Below are 17,636 nucleotides of genomic sequence, written 5' to 3'. Positions count from 1 at the left end.
AGAACCAAAGGAGATGAGCACACAGAGGTGTTCAGATGAACTCTGACCTTTCAGGCTGTGTTTTCCTGCCCACATCAGTGCTGTGAGCTCAGTGTAAATGATTTGACTCCCATCTTTGTTTTAAATGAGTAAAAGCAAGGGTGTCAAACATAAGGTGCAAGGGCCAGATCTGGCCCGGGAAAGTCTTCGATCCGGCCCCCTGGATGTCTTTGGAAAATGAAAAATTATAAATGAATAAAGAATATAAAAACTTTCACTGTGAATGAACAGGAACTTTTGGTGTTAAAATTACAGAGCTTTGCTGTAATTTTACACATTTATTTCTCAGTTTAAGCTCAAACAGTCGCGCTGACAGATTTCTTTCACTTCCTGCGACGGCATTTTTTTCATCGTGTGGAAAAACTTTATCATGTTCAGTTAAACTTCTCACACTGACAGGGAGCAGCTATGAGTTCAGCGTCCCTGCTGGGGAGAGATGGAGACTGGACATTGGATGATGATGATGGTGGTGGTGATCATTATCATGATGATGAAGGCAGGAAAAAGATCCAGAGAGAGGGTGGGGTCGAGCCAGAGGTGGAGATCAAAACTGTGATTGGATGATAAAAGTGGAAGCTAAGTAAGAACCCAGGTCATATGTGAATGCCTCGACACTGACAACCAGTCCAGTCCCTGAGCCGTGTGGTTGGAACTGGTTCCAGTCTGAGCTCTGGTGTGCAGGTACGGAGGACTTTTATGGTGAAAATGTGTGAAAAAAAGACTCGAGAGACAGACGTTACTCTGCAAGTTTATTGGTCTCCGTTATATCAGAGGACAGAAACAGGACTGCGAGGGACGGATGAGACGGCACAGGTGACACCAGGTGAGCTAGCAGGAACTGCAGGTGTGTGTGGTCTGAACTCCACGTGGAGTAATATTTAAAAACAGAAAAAAGCTATACAGCCAAAAATATTTTCAACAAGATTTCCAAAATAAAACGCTTCACGGTAGCAGACAAATGCAGAAAAAATACAATCGTCCAATAAATAAAAGCTGCATGTGGTTAATCATTACAATCAGCTGTTAGACCAGGACCGCTACCATGAAGCTGCAGGACCACAATCATCACCACGAGCAGCCTGCTTCTCTGCAGCTGACAGAACAGGCTGATGGCAAGCTTAGATCGCCCTCAGCTGGGCCTCCAGGGGAATTACAGCCAGCCTGAAGCAGCCCGGAGGGTTTCAGATTTCCTGAAGCCTCTGCAACTCCCAGAGCTGCTCTGAAGATCTGTGAAGGATTGTGGAAGAGCTGCAGGCTTCCATGATAACGGGGCATCACTAAAAAGAAAGCTCTCTAAATAAAGATCATGATCCTCCTGAATCTGAGGTTTGACTAACAGACCCAGGATATGCTGGAGATTGAGGTCTGCTCTTTCCACAAATCCTTATGAGGTGTCCATAATGACTTTCCTAGACCTAGAAATGATTGGAAAAGCTGTAAGAGGTCATTTTCATTTTTACTATCCCACTAATAATCCCATCTAACTGTCTAACTACAAGGATGAAAGTGAAGCAGCTTCATGTTAGCATAACACCTGAAGATGGCGTGAAATCTGAGGGACCCGCAGCAGGTCCCTAACATGGATCAGACCCGGAGCTGGGAATAATCCACATGAGGAGACAGAGCTACAGAGATTACATGTGATGAAGATGATGAAGATAATGTGGTGACCTGTAAGCAGTGGTGATTATATGCGCGGCACAGGTAATCAGTGTATCGATTAAGGTTAGTCGCAGTAAAAGGTTGACCAGGACCGGTCTGCTCCTCGGCGAGCTTCCAGGAGCACAGTTAGTAAGATGGAGGACGTGTCGGAGTTAAGTGATTGGCTCTGTGTGTGTCTGCTGATTGGATATTTTATTTGAACGCCTCCTACTTTAAAACCTTTATCAAGTATTTGTTGGGATGAGGTCACTTCCTGTTAGAAAAGCGAGGCTTTCTTCTTCAGTTCATTTCGTTTCCACAGCGAGAGGCGCTCAAACTCGGCCATCGGCATCCCGAACACCTGCTCAAACTCCTCCTGGGACAGGTGCCGCTGACAGGGAGGAGAAGAAGAAGAAGTTAAAACCTCCAGTGAAGTAGTCGTGCTGCAGCGACGCTCAGACTGGGAGGACTGGAACCAGTCCCACCTCTAAGAAAGTTTATGTAAATCAGTTCTAAAGTTAAACTGGGACGCGCAAACAAGTCTGACTTCAAACAGTCAAATTGGGAAACCAGAGAAACCAGTGCTACCACAGAGAAGCTTCAACTGGGACACTGAGAAGGAAGACAGGAAATGACTACCCAGCACAGCGTCCCTCACCTCAAGCCGAGTGCGGTCCACGCCTGGAGGCAGCTTACAGCGCCCTCTGTGGGTCACAACCAGTGTCTCATAGGGGTAGATCTGAAATACACAGCATGCCATCAGCTGGAGGGAGTACTCGGATACTACACTGCAAAGTACACATCAGTGTAACGAGCCAGTAGTACCTGAGTTAGGAGTATTACAATGATATCAGAGACAGTACCAGTCAGATCTGATCAGTTGATTGTTCGCGTCAACTGATTTTTAAAATTCAGACAAAATTCAGAGGTAAAATCAGTAATCGAAGTGATTAAAAAGGGTCTAATTTTGTTCCTGGACTTCACAGAGCAGCTTTGCATGATTCACAGTTCAACATAATCCTCCTTTATCTGATCCTGAGGCTTGAAGAGCCCCTACCAGTTCATCCTGTTGGAAATGCCTTGTTTTAACTCCTCCCCTTTTAAGTCAGCTCTCTTCTGATTGGCTCCCAATCACAAAGAGCATCTTAAAGATAAATGTTTTATTTTGAACTGTGACTCATGCAGAGCTACTCTACCAGAGCTCCGCGATGCGACTGGGAGCACCTTACCTTCTGCTCCAGGATGCTCGGCAGAGAGTTTCCTCGGTCCATGCGCTCCCTGCGAGTGTCACCGTTCTGCACACACACATTTAAAATGCTCAGACTGATTTAACACGACACATGAAACCAACACATTAATCTGACGCTTCTGTCAGCACAAGTCAGGAATACTGTTTCTAAATTCTGGATTTCTCCATCTCTGGCCTGGAGCGTTCCAGACAGCCGGTGACAGGAAATGAAGCCAGTGGTATCTTTACTGAAGCGTTCCTTCATGGAAAACACTGAAGTTTTCTACAGTCCAACACGTTAAAGCTCAAGCCCAACAGTGTCTCTGTGAACATCAGCTGGATCGTGACATGTGGGCCATCAAAGCCCTCCTGCTCCTGATGGTCTGCGCCACATCTGCCTCATAGTGCTGTTTGAAATTATCCTCAGCAGCTGCAGCATCTGCATCACAGAACAGCGTCTGTGGCCCTGAGAGCTCAAATGCAATGCGACTTCAGAAAACATAGCAAATAATAAAATATCGCAAAATCTCACAATATGAAGCAGAACGTGATGAAAAGCTGCAACAGTGACAGTAAAACAAGCCAAGGATTGGTTGGTGCTGATTGAGGGAGAGATGCTATTCTAATCACATGATTCATGTACTGTACATGTATGTTTGCTATTACTGGTTCACCTGAATCACCTCTGTTGTGTTTTTGCTTTTTTCAATTTGCTGGTGTTTTGACCTCTCTGGGCCTCCTTACAAACTGTCTATCAAAGAGACAAAGACTTAATGAGAGTGTTTTATAAGAAATAATCCAACAATAACAGACCAGTGAGGCTTTAGAGAGGCGTGAGACTGCAGGAAATACGAGGGTGGGGTTAGTTGCCCTGCTGTGAAGTTTCTGATTGGTCCACAATTCACAGTCACAAAGTGACCAGTGGTGTGCTAAAGTGGTAAAAAGGAGCTGATTCTTTATGTCGAGGTATGCAAAGCTGCAGGAACCTAAATTCAACCGTTGACCTCCGGGTGCCAAACCTGCAGTACCTCTGACGACCACCAGAGGCTCCAACAGCGAGTCAGTGCTCACAGACTCCTTTATAACAGCTGTGGGGGCGGGGCCAGTAATGTGCTCAGGTGTGTCAGGGCTGTGCAGGTTAAACAGGTCATGCACACAGACATGCTTACCTGAGCAGCTGAAAGATAGAAGACACAACAGGAAGAGCAGAGGTTAGTACCGAGTGATGTCACTCAGGTGTGTCAGCCACAGTTCATCAGCACACTCACAGGTGACTCGTTTCTACAAACTCTGGTTGTTTTTGTTTCATGTGATGTGCGTTAGGCTCATGTGACCAATCGTCTGTGAGAGCTGCACGCTCAGAATGAACTTGTTAAACCAGCAGCGCCGCTGTTTTTTCTGATGTCATGAAAAAGGTGAGCGAGGACTCATACCTGGCCGTCCTTTATCGCCATCTGTGGAAAACTCTGCCGACTGCATCTGCAAAACACAACCAGTCCTTTGAGCGTTAAATTTACACCATGGGTGGTTAAAGATGGGCGGAGCCACTGTGACATCACCTCCATCGGTGCAACAACTCATCAGCCAATTAATGTGCGGCTTCATACCAAAGCTAATCCTCCATTTTGAAACATTGTGGGACTGAGATTTAATTTTATATAGTTTGACCCAACAAACACAAACAGCTGTTTCATACACGTCTATAGGAAAGAAGTTTGTATCATATCTATCTAATAGACTCCAATTTGTGCATGTAAATGGAGAGTCCTCTTTACACACTGAGGTTAATTATGGAGTTCCACAGGGTTCAGTGCTAGGACCAATTCTGTTTACATTATACATGCTTCCCTTAGGCAGCATCATTAGAAGACATAGCATACATTTTCACTGCTATGCAGATGACACTCAGCTCTATCTGTCCATGAAGCCAGCTAACACACATCAATTAGTTAAACTGCAGGAATGTCTTAAAGACATAAAGACCTGGATGGCCGCTAACTTTCTGCTTCTTAATTCAGATAAAACTGAGGTTATTGTACGCGGCCCTGAAAAGCTTAGAAATATGGTATCTAACCAGATTCTTACTCTGGATGGCATTACCTTGGCCTCCAGTAACACTGTGAGGAACCTTGGAGTCATTTTTGACCAGGATATGTCCTTCAATGCACATATTAAACAAATATGTAAGACTGCGTTCTTCCATTTGCGCAACATCTCTAAAATTAGAAATATCCTGTCTCAGAGTGACGCTGAAAAACTAGTTCATACATTTATTACTTCCAGGCTGGACTACTGCAATTCATTATTATCAGGATGTCCAAAAAACTCACTGAAAAGCCTTCAGCTAATCCAAAATGCTGCAACAAGAGTACTGACAGGGACTAGAAAGAGAGAGCATATTTCTCCTGTTTTGGCTTCCTGTTAAATCCAGAATTGAATTCAAAATCCTGCTCCTCACATACAAGGTCTTAAATAATCAGGCCCCATCTTATCTTAATGACCTTGTAGTACCATATCACCCTATTAGAGCACTTCGCTCTCGCTCTGCAGGCCTACTTGTTGTTCCTAGAGTATTTAAAAGTAGAATGGGAGGGAGAGCCTTCAGTTTTCAGGCCCCTCTTCTGTGGAACCAGCTTCCAGTTTGGATTCGGGAGACAGACACTATCTCTACTTTTAAGATTAGGCTTAAAACTTTCCTTTTTGCTAAAGCATATAGTTAGGGCTGGACCAGGTGACCCTGAATCCTCCCTTAGTTATGCTGCAATAGATGTAGGCTGCCGGGGGATTCCCATGATGCATTGAGTTTTTCCTTTCCAGTCACCTTTCTCGCTCACTATGTATTAACAGACCTCTCTGTATTGAATCATATCTGTTATTAACCTCTGTCTCTCTTCCACAGCATGTCTTTTATCCTGTCTTCCTTCTCTCACCCCAACCGGTCGCAGCAGATGGCCGCCCCTCCCTGAGCCTGGTTCTGCCGGAGGTTTCTTCCTGTTAAAAGGGAGTTTTTCCTTCCCACTGTTGCCAAAGTGCTTGCTCATAGGGGGTCATATGATTGTTGGGTTTTTCTCTGTATCTATGAAGCGCCTCGAGGCGACTTTTGTTGTGATTTGGCACTATATAAATAAAATTGAATTGAATTGAATTGAATTGAAGTGTTTCTGCAGCCAAAGCTGTCGCCCCCTGCTGGCTGCTCAGGAAGAAAAAAATGCTTCATTTGTCCAGAAGCTCCGCCCATGTTTGTTTGTGTTGTAAACACTTCAAACCAGATTCCAGTTTTAACTATTCATTTACTACAGTGAGATTTAAAAAAAGTCACTTAAAGTGAGTCTAAGTCTGGTTTAACTCCAGTTTCGGGGTCTCACTCTGCACCGTGTCAGGTGTGAGCACTTACTCGGGTCAGGCCTGATCCTGAGTGTGATGGAGACTTGGAGGCACCTGCTGACAAACCTGCAGGCAGAAGTGGACAGAGAGACGTCAGAGGAGTGCTCCGTGGTGAAAGTGGGGAATGTGAAGGCGGTGGCTGTGTGCAAGCGCTCTTACTGCCGTGCATGTGTGTTCTGTCGGGCAATGACTGCGTCTTCCTCCTGAAGTGGACGGCTTTCTCTTTCTCCTCCTTCAGGATCAGACGGCCCAGGTTGGACTTGATCTGAGTGGCCACAAAACTGCGGGTCAGATGACGCTTTTAGTCAAAATGTGAATCTGGAAAAAGGGGGGCGACGGTCACAAACCTTCTCCAGCTCCTGTTCCTGTAGCGTCTTCGCTTCTTCTGTGAGGTCCTCAAACTCGTCTTCCTCCTGCAGCTCCTTCTTCTTCTTCCGCCACTCAATCTCTGCGGGGTTTAGCCTCAGTGTTACCAATGACCTCACAGCACAGGTGTGTGTGTGTGCGCACATGTGTGTGTGTGTGTCGGTGTGTGCTACCCATGGCGGCCAGTGAGGGTGGGCAGGGCCAGTACTCGGTCTCAATCTTGGAAGGCTGGTTGGGATCTGGCGGCTGGGCTGCGGGAAACTTTGCTGACTGGATGACGCCGCTGCCCTCGCCGTGTTTGTGAGCGTCTGTGGAGACAGCATGAAGTTGCTGAGTGATGAAGCAGTGACAGACACACACACAGTGAGGAAGAGGAGGAAGAGCTCACCCTGTTTGTAGATAGGAGGCTTCCTGTAAATGTTGGTCCCGTTATCTGAAAAAATGCATAAAAACTTTTTTGTACGGTTTCTCCAATGTTTCCTGTCTTCTTTTTTTTGCTGAAGACAGTGCAGAACTCTAAATATCTCAAATAAAAGACTAAAAGATAATTAAAGAATGTTTTTGAGCTGTTTATCTGGCCGAACACATGAAATAAGCCAAAGTGGTGATGAAGGGTCAGAAATATGACTTTCACACCGGCTAAGAGTCTTTAAATGAGTCTGCAGCTTGAGGATCTTACGTGGTCAGGACACATGAACAAAACAGCGAAGAAGGTGCATTAGCGCCTCTTCTTTCTCAGGAGACTGAAAAGATTTGGCATGAGCCCCTGCATCCTCAGGACCTTCTATCGCTGTGCCATTGAGAGCATCCTCACTGGATGCATCACCACCTGGTATGGCAACAGCACTGCTCACAACTGCAAAGCTCTTCAGAGAGTAGTGCGGTGATCTGAACGGATAATTGGAGGTGAGCTTCCCTCCCTCCAGGACATCTACAGGAAGCGGTGCCTGAGGAAAGTGGGGAGGATCATCAAGGACTCCAGTCACCCCAGCCATAAACTGTTCAGACTACTTCCATCAGGAAGGAGGTTCTGCAGCATCCGGTCCCGAACCAGCAGACTGAGAGAAGCTTTTTCCACCAGGCCATCAGACTGCTGAACACTCAATAGACATCTCACCCTCACTTACCAGAACTTCAACATTATTCACTCCATACTGTATATAAATGCCACTTGTTTTGCACATGTCCAACTGCCAACCTCTGTATATTTTATTTTATTGTTTATTCTATTTAATTTTTTAAAAAATATACACACACACACACACACACACACGTAGATATACATATTTAGTATACACATTCAGTAATGCGCATACACTCTTATATTGTACATATATTTATTCATATAACTCTGGTTTACCCATTCTTATATTTTGCTTGTTCTTATGTTATTGTATTTTTGCACACCTCTGTTGCTTGTGAAGCTTGCACACAAGAATTTCACTCGCATGTACTGTACCAGTGTACCTGCACATGTGATGTGACAGTAAAAGTGATTTGATTTGATTTGATTTGAGCGCACTCAACGCAACTCAGACACACGGCTGCTTTGCCTTCAGGGTTGAGAAAGGTTTTAGGGTTAATGAGTCCTGACAGCCCTCAGGTGTGTGTGTGTGTGTGTGTGTGTGTGTGTGTGTGTGTGTGTGTTACCTGGTCGGTGGAAATGCTGCAGGCTCGTGCTGATCTTGCGTCCAGCCTGCAGCTGCAGCGTGGATCCTCCAGGAGAACCGCTCTCACTTTCTGCCCTGCGCCCCTTCACCTGGAAGCAAACAGAGTCTTTTAACCTTTAATGGCCTGACAGGTGAGCTCAGACCAATCAGTGAGTCAGAACGTCAGCATGGGTCACATGATTGACCGTGAGAATTTTGATGTCTAAATCAAAGAGGCCCATAAAACAAAGCTGCTGTGTGGCCTCTTTGGCTGACAGGTGGCTGTAGTGTAGCTTTTTAAAGGTGTTTTCCTTTGGTGGATGATGTAATCCAGCTCGTCCAGCTCATGTTCTTGTTCACACAAAAACTGGACAGGTTCTGATCCCATATAAACTTTTAAGGATTACCAGTAATTTAATTGGGGTGCAGGGGGCACTGAAATTCACTTAAAATAAAGGAACTTTAAATAATTATTTATTTAAATTTTTTAATTTTCATTGTTTTTGCTTTTTCACTGACCTGACAACAAATCACCATCATTTACAGAAACACTGTGGACGATGTCCTTAAGTCATAACATTTAAATAATTTCAAAGAAGGTAAAAATAAAGACTATTTACAATTTTTCCAATGTGATTTAATGAGCTGGATTTGCTTTAAGTTTTAATAATTTAATTGTCATCTACTATGATTGTATTTATCATTCTTAATTCAAAACCTTTTTTTAAAACCAATGTCTTGACTTTACTTCCCAGCTCACACTTTTTTATATAATTGTTTTCTGTATGAATAAAAATTAAAGTCCTAAATATAAACATATTGCATGTATGACATGCAATGCATCATAAATAAACTTACAAAACAAGTATTTTAATGTAAGTATAGGACAAAGTTTGAAAACTGAAGTCCAGGTGCAAGTTTGTTATTGTCTTAAGTTTATCAGTTCTAGTTTTCTTCTTGGAATAACTTTTCTTTATTACATTTTTTTTCTTTGTAAATTTTGAATCCGGCCTGGGATCAGGGTAATCCTGATATTTTGGAAATCATCCTGATCCTGTTCCAGTGTTTTGAACAACACAAACTGAAGGTTTAATCCAGATAAAAAAGTTGGACTGGATTACTTGATCTTATCCGAACATGTAATCCTGTTTTTCCTTCAAACAACACTATTTCACTTTTGACCAACTGGACCTGTGGAACATGTTTGTGCTGTAAATGTATTTTTTACTAATTAAAGTTAAAAAAAGGACCCAAACAGAGTGATTTCTGCACAGATGTCCCGTCCTTTAAATCTGGACAGAAACGGAGCTCCTATTTTGTTTTGCCCTTCGCGCTCTGACTGAGGGGAGTTTCCAGCCGTCTGAACAGAGGTCCTTCTGTTCCCCGGCTAGCGAGTGTCACGGTTTCAACACTGCGGTGAAGACAAAGCTGCGATTAAAAGCTGGACGAGAACAAGTACAAAGCACTGTTTTCCTAAAAAGCCGAGTTCACGAACCACTTGAGGTTTCAGAAAGGTCAACGAATGCTGTGGCACCAAGAAATGAACCAATGAACCACCAATCAAAGCTTGTGTGTGAGTCTTATCGACCACAGATGCAGGTCTACTCAGTGTCACAGGGTCAGGTTAACTCGGGTGGGCGGGGCTTTGTTCCAGACTCCAGGTCACCGGACCAGAGCATTAAAGAAAAGCCTGGCCTGAATGAACAGGTGGAAAATGTAAGCACTGCCACTTCATTAAAAACAGTTTATATCCCTGTGGCCTGAAGGTGTAGAAGAAACCGGGATGGAAATGAATAATGGAGCTGGGTTATTACCACCAGCAAGGACTGATGAGGGCTTACCTCAGGAGACATGGTTGGAGACAAGGCTGGAGACGTGGATGGAGGAGACAGAGATCTCTGCAGAGAACACAGATATGAACAGTCATCATAGATGCTGCAGGGATTTAATAAAATCCAACAGCTGGAGGCATCAAACAGGCCTCAGGATTACATTAGTGTCAGTAATAACCTGTAAACACACACCTCTTTGTACACACACACACACACACACACACACACACATTTTTTCAGCTGATATTCTTTTAATAAATGTGCACTCAATAATATAGAAAAAAACCCTGTATATTATGAAGAAAATTAAAGTTAAAATCAAAAAACGTAAAGCATATCTATGAAATATGATCATTAAAAAGTAAAAGTTTTATCTGATCTTCCTTTAAGGATTATTCCAGATTATTCCTTTCCTCTGACTTTAAATATGATGTCAGGATTTTAATGACAGCATATCAGCGCCATCGAGGGGAAACAGGAAGTGATGTGACTCCAGTTTTTTTTTATAATATTTATGAGAAAAGTGTTAAATTGGCAGAAGAAGCTGAAATGGAAACTGTCTGTTCTGATTTTGTCGACTGTCCCTGAACGCTGCTGTATCAGTGCTGTCAGTCGGGGTCAGAGGTCGGCTCATTTGACAAATGGACTAGCAGCAGTGTTTAAGTCAAATATTTCAGTTTCAGGGTTGAAAAGTGAAGCAATAACGTTCCTTAACTACTAAAGAATCCAAACCTGCACCTCTCTGCGTGGCGGGTCGAGCGGGGAGAAGCTCAGGTGGGGTTGGTAGGTCATCAGGTCCGGTCTCTCCACCTGCAGGATGGCTTTATCTCTGGGCAGCGCCGCCAGGTCTCTGTAGCCCACCACCTGGTCATTGACACGGGCCTGACAGAGAGAGTTCTTCATTTACCACGAGCACTCCAAGTATCATCACAAAGATTACTTAAAGATACAAATACAAGTACTCCATGTATAAAAGGGTTTAATTTTACTGGGTAGGATTACAACTGGTTAACAGCCCGTTACTCAACATAAAAATTCAACATTCAACATAAAAATAAAAGAAGAACTAAAAGAACTAAAATCATCTGATCAGAGCTCAAATTTCAACAAACAAAAAAATCGTACATGCAGAACTTTGACCGTAAACGCTGCCACCTTGTGGTGAAAGTCTGCATTTTGCAGAGGTTTTTACAAAAAGTACGTTTACTAAAAGTAGAAAATGTCAGTAAAATAAAGTAAATGTGTTAAAATCATGTTTCCATGGATGAAACGAGTAAATAAACATCTGAACGTCTGAGCAAGTGTGACGTTACCACGATGCCCGTCGCCGGAGACCCCGGGGTGCTCGGGCCCCTCGAGGACGGCAGGTTGACCGGAGTTACCCGTCCCTCCACCTGCCAAACAGCCAATCAGAAGAGACAATCAGGAAGTGAAAACAGTCCAGTTTATTGGCACCACTTTAAAGAGCAGGTGAAAACCACAAACAAACCAGAAGGAGAAGAAGATCTGACTTGACAGCAACAACAGCTTGTTTCAGACAGATGATGGTCATGAAGGATTATTTTGAGCTGTGAATCATGCAAAGCTGCTGCAGTGAGAATACATCCACTTTAAGGTGTGAATGAACTTTCAGAGTGACAGACTGCTCACTGAGCTCAAGTCTTAGTGTGAACCTCATTGTGCAGCAATATTTTAGGTGTAAGTGTGGTGATGATTACGCTCCAGCAGTGACTCATTACCTTCTGCATAGCTGTGGACACGGAAGTCGCTCCAACCTGATTTAAGCAGCTGCAGAGGAAAAACAGAGAGAGGGTTAGTGAACGCATCAGCTGCTCCAACGAACGAGCTCGACTCATCTGATCCAGAATCAGAGGAAGAGCAATTTCTCTCACAGCACAGCCTCAGACATGATGTCAACTCATTTCCTTCCTGAAACCACTAGAAACATCCAGGAAGAAACAGAACAGGAGGAAACAGAGAGAAGGAAACAGAACAGGAGGAAGGATGTAGGAAGAAGCATCGAGGCATTTTGGGGACTTTGTTTCATATCCTTTGTTTCCTTTACCATTGACATCCGATCAGCAGAGTTTTGAGACGATTTTTATTTTATTTTATTAATATTTTTTGTTTTTCAGAGTTTTGGCTGCATTTTTTAATTTTTTATAGTTTTTAGTTCTTTATTTAATTTCTTTATTTCTTAATTTCTTTATTTTATTTCTTTCTTTATTTCTTTTTTTAAATCAAAAGTGTTTTAACCTTTAAGAGGCTTTTGTTGAAGTTTTTGGACAATTTTTTCAAAACGAATTTAAAATGCAGTTTCTGTTTGTTTTTCCTTTGATTTTATTTTGGTAGATTAGCTTTGATTTTATTCTGTTTTATTTTTACTCTTTCTCTTAATGTTATAAGATAAGATAAGATGACCTTTATTAGTCCCACGGGTGGGAAATTTGTTTTGTTACAGCAAAAGTGCAAAGTTATGTAGCAGAAATCATTGTTTCATGCTTTTGTGGTGTTTATTTTTTTGACTTACATTTCTCAGTTTGCTGTCTCCAGTGAGTTCCCTGATTGGCTGCGAAGAGTTTCAGGAAGTAGACGCAGACTTGTGGTGATGTTCGGGTTGCCGCGGTGACTTCAAGACACAGTAAAGTGAATATCTGAATCTTTGTGTTGATGCTGAAAGTCTGACAGTGATAAACGAGCTCGAGTGTATATGAAGGGGCTGCAGCTTTGTGAGGATGTGTGACAGCGTCCTGATGAAGAGCGTTCAGCGTTAAAGGTGTTACTCACGACTCAGACGGTGTTTGGAGCTGCTGAGGATGGATGACTGCTGGAGAGTCACAGCGAGGCTGTCAGAGGGGAGGGGGCACACCTTCTACCTAAACAACATGAGAGCTGGGGGAGGATATCCTCCATCCTTCCTCTGACCGTCCCCCACCACCTCCTTTCATCTCGTCGTCCTCCTCCCTTCCTTCCCCTCCCCTCTGCTGTTTATCAGCTTGCCCAGCCGGGCGACGCCCAGCCACTGCTAACGGCTGCTGTGGTTACGCTTGTCCTCAGAGTCAGCAGAGCAGCTTCACCCCCCCCCCCCCCCGTCCAACCATAAAATCTGACACCAGATCAGTGAGAGGAGAGCGCCCTCAGCTGAACCTGATCTGTGAACATGTGTGAGAGTCACAGTCACGGTTCTCCTCCAAACGTTACCCAGGAGCACGCTCAGATCCTCCCGCAGGAGGTCAAACAATATAAACTCATCCAGCAGCTTTAATTTATCTTAAAGGCCGAGAAGAAACCTGCTGTAAACACCTGCTTCTCTTAACGAGCTCCTTAATTCAATTTATACAGCGCCAAATCAAAGCAATGGTTGCCTCAAAGAACTACTGTGAGGTAAAAACACCAACAATCAGATGAACACCTATGATATACTTGCCGATGGTGGAAAGGAAAAACTCCCTTTTAACTGGATGAAACCAGGATCAGAGAGGAGGGCCCATCTACCATAACCCAGGGGGGGGGGGGCACTGACGTTTAATGGTGGCCATGGCTTTGTTTTGATGAGCTCACAGAATTTGTTTCTGTTTCTGCTCGTTTTTTGGTAATGATGGAGTCAGACCATCGGGTGAAGTCATCTCCAGTTGGACTTGATAAATCCCAGCTTGATCTTTTTGGAGTACGTCTGTACCATTAGGAAGAAGGAATCTCTAAAGGAGAAACCAGCCTCCTTCAACTCAGTCAGCTGACCTCTGACTTGACCACCTGAAGCAACCTCAGACCTGCCCACACAGGCTGGTACAACAGGCCTGAGGCATGATGGGAGCATCACTTCTTACCCTGCTGCCCCCCTCGCTGTGGAGCAGGGTAAATCTGGATCAGCCCATGTGACCTTCTTCCTGTAAACTCCTTGTTTCTGATTGGCTACACTGATGCTAATGATTTCCTGATTTTAAAAAAAAATCCAGTTTCAAATGTTTCCGGTGACCTCAGAGATGATGGTTCACCTCTGCCCTTTCAGGGTTTTTAACACGTCTGATTTCAGCTTCAGTTTCTTCATCACTGTTTTCTTTGAACAATGCACGTAAGATCTCCTGGGGCCTCCTCTGTACCCAGGACATGCTGGAGAGATTGTGTCTCCAGATAAGCTGGAGGAGGTGACCGGAGAGAGGGATGGTCTGGGCTTCTCTGCTTAGGCTGCTGCCTCAGCCACCCGGCCCCGGATAACACAGCATTAATAACATGAAGAATGATTTATCCTAAACTTTTAAGGTGGACTCAGTTTCCTGTTATCACATACATTTTTAGTTGTTTTATTGTAATTTTACAACATTTGCTCTAATAACCACGTGAGGCTGCCTTGACTGTATCTTGCGTGTGTTTGCACAATAATGATGAAGGCCGTGTCTGAAGGATGGAGGACAGTGAGGCAGCTGGAAGTGAAATGTTTAAACATGAAACATAAATGATCTAAAAGCAGGCTGACTTCGATGAATTATTCTTTATTAATGTTTCCTGCTTTAGTTTCACTTCATTATGTTTTATGACATTTTATTCTTGCACCGAGCAGGTTCGGGGATTAGGTCGGTTTTTCCAGCAGGACTTGGATAGAAATCACTCAGTTTGGTAATGAGGAACTGTTGGGAGGATTTTTCACCATTGTGAAATCCAACAAAAACAATCATTCACAAATACAAATGAAATAAGGACAATTAGGAGATACCACACACTGATGCAGACCCGATCAGGCTCCAGGAGGGACGCCCTCTGGAGCGCTCTTTTTTTATTTTTCAATAACAGGGATAATTTTTGGACATTTTATTGTTTTATTTCTGTAGCTCGTGGTTTAAATCACTCTTCACTGCTTTTCTCTGCAGGAAGCTGAGGCTGCAGTTACAGCGGCTTGCTGAGTAAAAGTACTCGGTTACTTGACTGTGCTGAGTGTCTCTGAGGACTGACAGCAGGCCGAGTGCTCTGTGTGGCTGATAGTCTTATCACTAAGAGCTTTTATCTGCCATTAGCCCAAGCACACACACACTTAAACACACTTTACAGGCGCTGGGTGGATCCAGGCAGCGGCCTGCTTCACATTCACATCCCAGCAGCACACAGGCCAGAAACTCATAGACGGTCTGCAGCATGTCAGCCATGCTTTCACTGGTTTTCTGTTTGTTTTCTGTTAAAAAAGTCCAAATGTGTCATCTGAACAGAAAACAAACAGAAAAATGACTCACATAATGAATCAGATCATGAAAACAGCTGCAGACCAAATACAAGTCAAACGAGAAACACTGGAAGGTTTCTAACTGTGAAGCTACAGAAACACTCAGAAGGATCCACCACGGTGACTCTGTCAGAGGAGTCATCACCACTCAGGTCCGAACATCAGGTCTGAACCTGAACTCCAACCTGATCGGCAGATTCCAGGCACTGACTGAAAACTTCTCCATCTAAAATCTGATATCAGATTTTATTGGGAGCTCTTGGACTCATGATTGTAAACAACCAGAACCAATAAACCAATCAGCTGATGAATCAACAGCTCAAATCTAAGGAGCTAAGGAGAAATCGACTGGACTTCTGTAAGTTTCCTGAAAATGTTTCAGCTCCCATCCCAGAAGCCTCTTCACTCCAACAGTTCAGTGATGATCAGTAAATGACTTCCAGAGACTGATCCAGCTTCCTGTTAGAGAGCATTTCACTGATTCTGACGTTTTGTGGATTGAACTGATCGAGTTTCTCTGATTAATCAACGATAATAGAACTGATCAGTGCCATAGCGTCGCAGCTGCTCTCAGAGAGACCTCGGTGTCCAGGATCTCTGAGAGCATGAGGAATGTTAGCGATGATGACGATTGGTCCTCAGCTGCAGGTGTTTGGGCTACGATTGGCCGAGGGTGTTCTGGCTGCTTCAGCGCAGCCTTAATGTCCCAGATGTTAGCTCTGCTTTGACATCATCACCACGTCTGGCCCAAAGAGCAGCTGATCTACTATCTCTTCAGGCAGCCTCATGGATCCCTGACTGACTCAGCTCTGCCTCTAATGGGCCAGGTGTAACTTTCTGACCAACAGCTGAGCCATAAATACCAAACACACCTGCAGCTCCTCTTAATCTGTTTGGAGGTAAACGCTGAGCTCCTCCTGCCTCCTCCAGGAGCAGCAGTAGCATTTTCATCATTCCCTCATGTTTTAGAGAATGAATCAACTGCTGCTCCCCTCCTGGAGGAGGCTTTAAACCTCCTCCTCCTCATCATAATCATTTCTCTTTATTTTCTACAGCTCACAGAAACCCGACCCCCCCTCCATCAGAACATCATACCGACAGATCTCCTTCCTCCTCTAAGAGGAGCAGAGCCGGTTTAGGCCCGAAAACACCCGAACACACACACACACATTGAACCTGAGACGCAGCGGAGGGATGAAGGAGCTCTGCGGTCGTGTGGCTGATCTGAGGCTTCATTACGCGGAGGAAGAGGAGGGTGAGGAGGAGACGAATGCGTCTGCAGCGACGCGAGACAAACAGAAAAGCGCACAGAGGGAGATCTTACCTCCGAGCAGGAGAATCAGGCTGACCGGAGATGAGAGGAGTGGAGGCGTTCCGTCCTCACAGCCCCGACAGGAGGAGGAGGAAGGGTGGAGGGAGGAGAAAAGGAGGAGGTGGCGGCTGGCTGGTTTTAAAGCGCGGGCTGGGGGCTGCTGTGACCCCAGCAGGAGGAGGAGGAGAAGGAGGAGGATGTTTTCCTGTTGCCCGGGTCGGTCCACTGTGGAGCTCCGCGGGGGGAGGAAACGTTTGTGACGTTCGCATTAAATAAAATCATAAATACGTAAAAACAGGAGCTCAGCACCGAGAAACCGAAGCTTCATGCTCCAACCAATCAGAAAGAGCCAGAAAAAAACACCAACCTCACCTGATTTACTAAAAAAGACACCAAACAAGAAACATTTACAGTGATCAGAGGGAACTCTGTTTATCTGATTAATACGGGAAAATATTACGTCTGATTACAAAAATGACAGCACAATGTACCACCCTCTGTGGAAGCCCAAGTCTGCCAAAAAAGCAAAGCCACTCCCAAGTTTTTATTTATTTTATTATTTTTTTATTTACAGAGGATATAGATTTGATTTATTTATTTACATCAGGTACATTTTTAGATCAAATGTCCAAATGTTGGCCTGATGGTGTGAGATACTACCAGCACTGACAATAACAATAACATATTAAATATCAGTGTTCATACATTACGTAATTATAGATTCATTTGGAAAAAAAAATTAGACAAATTATTATTATTTTCTATATTTTTTAATATTTACACATGTGATATAGTGACAGCCCTATTTTATAAAATTCTTATAACCACTTATACCCCATATCTTCAGGGTTGAGGAGTCAAATAACAGCATAATAATATTTTTAATCATTACAAAAAACTTAATTACATTTTAAAATAATTACAACATTTTCACATTTTGAGATTAAATTGCGGTTTTAGGGAAAAAAATAAA

At 43.8% G+C, this 17,636-nt stretch overlaps 1 protein-coding gene across 6 annotated transcripts; it reads right to left on the bottom strand.

Moving 5' to 3' along the window:
* Positions 1-784: 784 nt before the first annotated feature.
* On the bottom strand, positions 785-17,148 carry dmtn (dematin actin binding protein). Of its 6 annotated transcripts, XM_006782177.3 has the most exons (15): positions 11,879-16,665; positions 11,453-11,533; positions 10,878-11,021; positions 10,149-10,205; positions 8,309-8,417; positions 7,047-7,091; positions 6,832-6,966; positions 6,640-6,740; positions 6,452-6,557; positions 6,303-6,358; positions 4,342-4,387; positions 4,078-4,085; positions 2,910-2,975; positions 2,339-2,419; positions 785-2,071 (listed from the first exon to the last, which is right to left on the bottom strand). In XM_006782177.3, the coding sequence occupies exons 1-15, from the start codon at positions 11,993-11,995 to the stop codon at positions 1,958-1,960; spliced, it is 1,266 nt and encodes a 421-aa protein (XP_006782240.1). In that variant the 5' UTR covers positions 11,996-16,665; the 3' UTR covers positions 785-1,957. The 6 variants fall into 6 exon arrangements, with proteins under 6 accessions (XP_006782240.1, XP_087699546.1, XP_087699545.1 ...); XM_087843420.1 differs by lacking the exons at positions 785-2,071; positions 2,339-2,419 and adding an exon at positions 16,676-17,147 and having other exon boundaries at positions 2,947-4,085; positions 11,879-11,927; positions 12,670-12,768; XM_087843419.1 differs by lacking the exons at positions 785-2,071; positions 2,339-2,419 and having other exon boundaries at positions 2,947-4,085; positions 11,879-11,927; positions 12,670-12,768; positions 12,927-16,665.
* Positions 17,149-17,636: the final 488 nt, after the last annotated feature.

Source organism: Neolamprologus brichardi, chromosome 7 (genome assembly GCF_056152115.1).
Source record: "Neolamprologus brichardi isolate AB-2024 chromosome 7, ASM5615211v1, whole genome shotgun sequence".
Lineage (NCBI taxonomy): Eukaryota > Metazoa > Chordata > Actinopteri > Cichliformes > Cichlidae > Neolamprologus > Neolamprologus brichardi.
Note: the sequence above shows the minus strand (reverse complement) of the source record. Positions and strands in the feature narration are given on the sequence as shown.